This window comes from Alosa pseudoharengus, unplaced genomic scaffold (assembly GCF_046254945.1).
Source record: "Alosa pseudoharengus isolate Yale_2024_CS ecotype anadromous, Long Island Sound unplaced genomic scaffold, YU_APseudo_1.1 YU_APseudo_1.1_scf_19, whole genome shotgun sequence".
NCBI classification, from domain to species: domain Eukaryota; kingdom Metazoa; phylum Chordata; class Actinopteri; order Clupeiformes; family Clupeidae; genus Alosa; species Alosa pseudoharengus.
Window position 1 is genome coordinate 11345141 of NW_027468657.1, and position 6286 is coordinate 11351426.

At 41.5% G+C, this 6286-nt stretch overlaps 1 protein-coding gene across 1 annotated transcript; it reads left to right on the top strand.

The window, feature by feature from the left end:
* Positions 1-324: 324 nt before the first annotated feature.
* LOC143133062 (glutamine amidotransferase-like class 1 domain-containing protein 3, mitochondrial) lies at positions 325-5891 on the top strand. The gene is made up of 5 exons (XM_076292859.1): positions 325-425; positions 2457-2569; positions 3379-3550; positions 4941-5142; positions 5503-5891. Exons 2-5 carry the CDS (start codon positions 2462-2464, stop codon positions 5690-5692), a joined length of 672 nt encoding a protein of 223 aa, XP_076148974.1. The 5' UTR covers positions 325-425; positions 2457-2461; the 3' UTR covers positions 5693-5891.
* The last annotated feature ends 395 nt before the right edge of the window (positions 5892-6286 follow it).

Sequence of the window (6286 nt, forward strand, 5' to 3'; positions counted from 1 at the left end):
ACAATGATGCAGGATAGACTTTCCGTAAGCCTACCCATTCTGCAATTATTACAGAATGTGTGAATAGTTCTGTTTTTTTTCTATGAGTAATTTAGTGGATTTGCATGCATGAGAAAAACACCAAACAGTGCAAATGTGGATACATTTGAGTAAACATTTTCTCAAGTCTATCAGTTAGTCTACCGTTTACCATAGGCTATCTTGAACAGTGTTTGCATACACACACAACCAAAATGACTCAGCTATTTTCCTGAATTATAGCAGCTCATTAGCTCCTGCCTTGCAATGATATCACCACATAGGAGGGACTAAACCGGCTCGTCTTTCTGAGGGAATATAAGCGACGCTCCAGGCTATACAAGCTATCCTCTGAGCGCAGCAAACTCTACGAACTCCTCCTAAGTCAACTTCACTTATACCTCAAGGTGAGACTACCTTCTCTCATAATTCTGTCGACTTAGTTTAGTGTAGATTGTCAGACGCATTTCGCGCTACACGTGGCTGTGTAGCCTAGTAGTTAAGTTATTTGGCGTGTCGTCGTTTATCATTTTGTGCTTCACACATGTGTCAGTGCGCATTGATGCCAGTGTAGTTAGGCTACCATACTCCGGCAATATGGATTTTGTTTAGTTGTGTCGCTCTGGACGTTTTGAAAAGGGAACTTGAAGTTAGCGGGCAGATAGATGGCTTTGTGGAAACTTCAGATGTTGGAAAGTTTCGCTTCGGTCTTATGTCGCTCTTATAACCGACGTTCATTAATTTCATCCAGCTTTGAACGCTCCTCCTCGCATCTAGCCTACGTGCGAAAACATCATCGTGTCACTTTTCCCCAAGTCATTGTTTACCTGGAGACGCAGGTGCTGAGGCGTTACCTAGGCTACCTAGTCTTTTGGGATTCAGTAAGTACTGCAGAATACCGCTGTCACTCTTGATTGGATGGACTGTAGTTGGGTGATTCTCCAACTATGGTACTTTTTCTGTCCTTGACATTTCCACTTTTTTATTTTTTTCACACTTACTACATATTTAGGGGAACCTATATATAAAAAATCATTGTTCAATTATGTTGTTTTTTATAAATTAGAAGACATTTTATATGTGTTTTTTTTACTATTTTGCCTCTGTCCCTAGGCCAGACTTTGGGTCTTCGACCTTATCTCACTTAAAATCTAATACTGATATAATTTTAAATTCAAACAGAAAGTATGCATTATAACCCAATTCATTCAAATCTACTATTTGTTTTTATATTTCTTTTCGATTTGGCATATTTTAAACATGTTAAACACTTGTCCCTTGGGTTCACCGTCATTTCCACACCTCTGCATAAAATGCAATCCCAGGCTCAGCATTCTAGATTTGTAACCATAGCAACTGACACTCCAGAGGGATCCACATGGCTGAATGAAAGAATGATCCCAGCAGAGGTTAATACATAGGAGATATATCAAGATAAATATGAGAAATACTGTGATGTATGAGAAATACTGCGTATGTTTATTGTACGTCATTTCTGAACCGCTCATAATTCATTCCGATGGGAAAAATTCTGGATTTGTACAATTTCATTAGGTGTAATTTGAGATTATTTAATGCTAACTCTAAAACTAACACTAACAGGCTAGTCAAACATGAGGGAAAGTGGGAAAATGTCATTTCCACGACCGTCTTTTCCACATCTGTCTCCATGGTAGTGATAAAGACAGGTTGGCTTGTTTTTGTTCGGTTGTGGAAATGACCATTGCTTTTGCGATGTCTGGAAAAATGTAAAAAAATACATATTATTCCATAAAAATCAGCACAGCCAACTTCAGGGCAGGTATCTAGGCATACTGGGGAAACAAATTATGCCAGTAATATTTTAATTAAAAATGTTTCATTTTCTGAAAATGTCCAGGTCCAAAAAGTACCATAGTTGGAGAATCACCCAGTTACACTGTAGTAAATAGTCTTAAAACAGATAAAAAGGGCACGTTTTTATTGGTTCTTCATAATTTTTTTGCTTTCTTTTGGTCGTTAATTGAAGATGCATTAGAAATAAGCTGGAGAGAAGAAAGTATTAAAAGTGTAGTTTGTGATGTGTGAAATTTTGTCAATATTTGAGCTCAACATTGCTCCTGTTGGTCAGTGTGGATTGGGATTCTTCAGCGTCAGCCCGAACCACGTTGTACTCAGTCAGAAAGTCGATAAGAAACAGACAAACACCAGCATTTTGAGCACAGATTGAACGGGCAGCTGAGGGACACATAGGAACAATTAGCTGAGTTTGACAAAAAGTATATGGGACTAGATTTGTGAACTACACCTTTAATGTTAATGTTTAATGCAGTTGATGGAGCATTCATAAAATCTTTCTCTATTTCTCCATCTATATCTGTCTATCTATATATGTATTTCTGTGTGTGTGTGTGTGCGTACGTCTGTGTGTGTGTGTGTGTGTGCGTGTGTGTGTGTAGGCACAATGGTTAAACGCGTGGCAGTGATCCTGGCTGGCTGTGGTGTGTACGATGGCACAGAGATCAACGAGGCCTGTTCAGTGCTGGTGCACCTGAGTCGGGCTGGAGCAGAGGTGAGGACACTACCTGGCTTTTCACACACACACACACACACACACACACACACACACACACACACACACACACACACACACACAGAATGTATGGAAAAATAATGACAGAGGCACCCACAACAACACTTGTACACACAGGAAGACACACACACACACACACAAGCACACATGCAGCCACCGTATGTGAACCATCACAAACACTTATTTGTAACTAGTGCAAGTTTAGATGACATATGACTCCATGACTCACTCATTGTCCGGTTTCCTGGTGTCAGGTTTCCATCCCCCCCACCCCTCACCACGCCACACACACATAAGCGCACATCCCCACACCCCCCACCACACACACACACACACACACACACAAAATAGTGCAGGGTTACACACACACACACACACACACACTAGTGCAGGGTTACACACACTAAGGCTATTCTTATCATGTTGTGTTTGGATAAAAGCCATTGGGCAAATTATAATTGAAAGGGAAAAGTCACCAAATGCACCGCCAGTCATTTTTTCTTTTCAGTAGTGGCCAGAAAGATAAGACCAGTGAATGGGTGTGTTCCCAGAAAGGCATCTCTGTATCAATATATGTATATACAGTATCTGCAAAGGGAAAACACATACGTAGTTACTTTCATGATCCCAAAGAAAGCTTAGTCATTTGTATAACATTGTAACAACATTATGACACCCACATTTCCATAGCTTTAATATAATGCAGTTGAACTCAATATAAACAGAATAATTGTTATAATAAATGTAAATATTACAGGATGTGACTGTCTTGTCTCTGTGTGGTCTAGGTAAAAATGTTTGCTCCTGATGCAGAGCAGATGCATGTGGTCAACCACTGCGAGGGAAAGCCCCAGACAGAGAAACGCAACGTGCTACAGGAGAGTGCGCGCATCGCCCGCGGCAACGTCACAGACCTGGCTAAGCTCGATGTGGCCGTCTTTGATGTTCTCATCATCCCAGGTAAGCTGACCAGTGTTGACACGCTCACACCAGGGTTTCCGTTGTCCGGTAATTGCTGGACATTGGCCGAACAAAAAAATGAAATGTCCGACAAAATTAAATCTCTCTGGTCAAATTGTCCCTGAATCTGAATTTGAGAATATGCCTAAAATGTAGCCCTATACTAAAGCAAGAATAAGTCCTTTGTTTTAAAGGAACAGGCTGTACCGTTTGGAAGTTATTAAACAACACTCGTATGCTGTATTTCAAATTAAGCGCACGCTTAAAACGTCTGTTAAACAACAAATGAATGAGTGAGATGGTTCAAACATGGCCAGGCCCAGGCAGATTAGCATTAAAAGCTTTTTACAGAGGCCAGACGCGATGGATGATGGTAAATCGGTAACGCCTCAAGCCTCAGACGTCCAGTCAGCTCCACCACCACCAGAGAAAAAGCCGAAGTGTCGGGCGTATCTGTCAGAATCAGTGACGTTGGAAGTGGAGGTGCGGCAATTTTCCATGTAGACAGACTCATGGCTACACTGGACATGCAACTGTGTTCTGTTCCCAGAGCATGCTTTCTCTGTCTATGATCTGAAGGGTAAGAGCCTCCTCGACGAGGAGATTGCTGGTTCGCGGATAATTTGCGGCACAATCGAATGGTATCATTGAACCGCGGACCGAAAGAAAAAGAAACTAAACATTTTCCAGAATAGGAAATATTTCTTAATTTAGTGTTATCAAATAAAGAGACACAGCATTAGGGGGTAGTGGTGTGAGCGCTCATTCAATGTGTGTGCGCATCTGCACAAGTGACAGCAGAGCACAGCACAAGCAGCAACAAACAACGTAGCCTATTTAAAACAAGAACGAAGCACATTCTTGCTGTCCATGAAAATAGCATAGAGACTGGCTAGATCTTTAAATTGACACTAGTTAAGCATGTTTAAGTTGATGAGCATGTTGCATTCTATACGGTCTGATTATGTAATTATTTAAGCTACATAGCCTGTCTCCAGTTTTCCTCAACTTGACTAATTACTGATATTAGGATATTTGACCGGCATATCATCAAAATGTCCGGAAAACGAAACCTCTGCCGGTCACTTTGATCACACACACACACCTGTTGTCCTTTTCTCAAAAACAGCCCTGTTTCTTTATAAAAACACTCTGTCCAATATCATAAGCAGATGAAAAGCAAGCTCATATTATGTGTTTAACCTGTATTACAGTCATTTATCAAACATGCATTCCCAAGATAAGCTGTTTCAATTAACCCAACATCTACAGTTTAATCATCACTATACTAACAAAGCCTCTTTTTGTTTAAGTTCTGATTATGTTGCTGTAAATATTTCACAAACATATTTACACATATTTATTTTGAATGCTGTTTTATTGTGTACAGGTGGATTCGGAGTGGCCAAGAATCTGAGTGACTGGGCAACAAAGGGGAAGGACTTCTCCGTGAAGTCCGAGGTGGAGAAGGTGATCAAGGGCTTCCACAAGGCGGGCAAGCCCATCGCCATGTGCTGCATCTCTTCCGTGCTTGCTGCCAAGGTGCTGCCCGGCTGTGAGGTCACTGTCGGCCATGACTGCGAGAGCGAGAAGTGAGTGTGCGACCCTGCAACGCTGCGACCCCAACCTGATCACAACCGATTCGGGTCCTAAATCTGGTTCTGACCTGGTCCAGGATGTCCTGCTATTTGGAGTACAGGCTGAGTCATGCTAGTCTTGCATAATCATGCATTTCATTTTGTTACGGCTTTCAGGTACCTCAGTACCCCTCACTTTTTATCGATGGAGATGATGGGAATTATGATGATACACTTTTATTGTCCTGTAGGGGAACTTGGTATTAGACTCATATGCTGCCCACAAAAACAAAAAAGATTTGATGTGTGTGTGTGTGTGTGTGTGTGTGTGTGTGTGTGTGTGTGTGCGTGTTTCCTTCTGTCTCCCATCTCCAGGTGGCCCTATGCGGGGACAGCCAAAACCCTGGGTGAGCTGGGCTGTAAACACGTGTGCAAGAACGTGACCGAGGCACATGTCGATAAGAAAAACAAACTGGTGACCACAAGTGCTTTCATGTGCAATGCGCCAATCCATGAGGTGTATGATGGACTGGGTGTCATGGTGACTGAGGTTCTCAAGTTGTAGCTTGCGTCTCTTAGGCGCTTGGACCAATGTCCTTTTTAAGAATTGCACATCAGGACATTTTGTGGTTGTTGCTTTTGTGTTGCTGATTACGTTTCAACCTGTGGTGAAATGGAGAACCATTTGTGAAATATAGACGTGTTTGCCTTAATGCTTGTGTTGTCTATTGTATATTGATATGAATGAAATATTTTTTGTGTTATTTGTAATTTGTTTGTGTTACCATCCATACTGATCCACTATAGCAATTACATAATTATATTATAATTTGCTCTTATATAATGTGTATAGCAGTGTTGCAGAATAGAGATTGAACTTTTGACCATATCTATTTGTAATGTGTCCCCATATAGACAACTTCCATAGCCTGGCGAGCCAGACCCACATTAAAATGTAGGGTCTGGGCACTCGCCGTTCGCAGTGCTCAGTCCGAGGGGCGGGATAATCAGTTGTCTTTCAAATTCCCTCTGCGCGCAATAGGACGCAATAGGATATTTGTTTTCAAGTAGCAGGGAATTCAAGCCAAACCGTTGCAACTCTGCCATCAATCATTATGTTAAGCCCACCAAACGATTTCAATGCCTGATTAAGTTTCGA

Coding starts and splice junctions, on each gene's coding strand:
- LOC143133062 (XM_076292859.1), top strand. CDS start 2,462: ATGGTTAAACGCGTGGCAGTGATCCTGGCTGGCTGTGGTGTGTACGAT. Junction 2,570..3,378: donor TGAGTCGGGCTGGAGCAGAG/GTGAGGACACTA, acceptor TGTGTGGTCTAG/GTAAAAATGTTTGCTCCTGA. Junction 5,143..5,502: donor CATGACTGCGAGAGCGAGAA/GTGAGTGTGCGA, acceptor TCCCATCTCCAG/GTGGCCCTATGCGGGGACAG.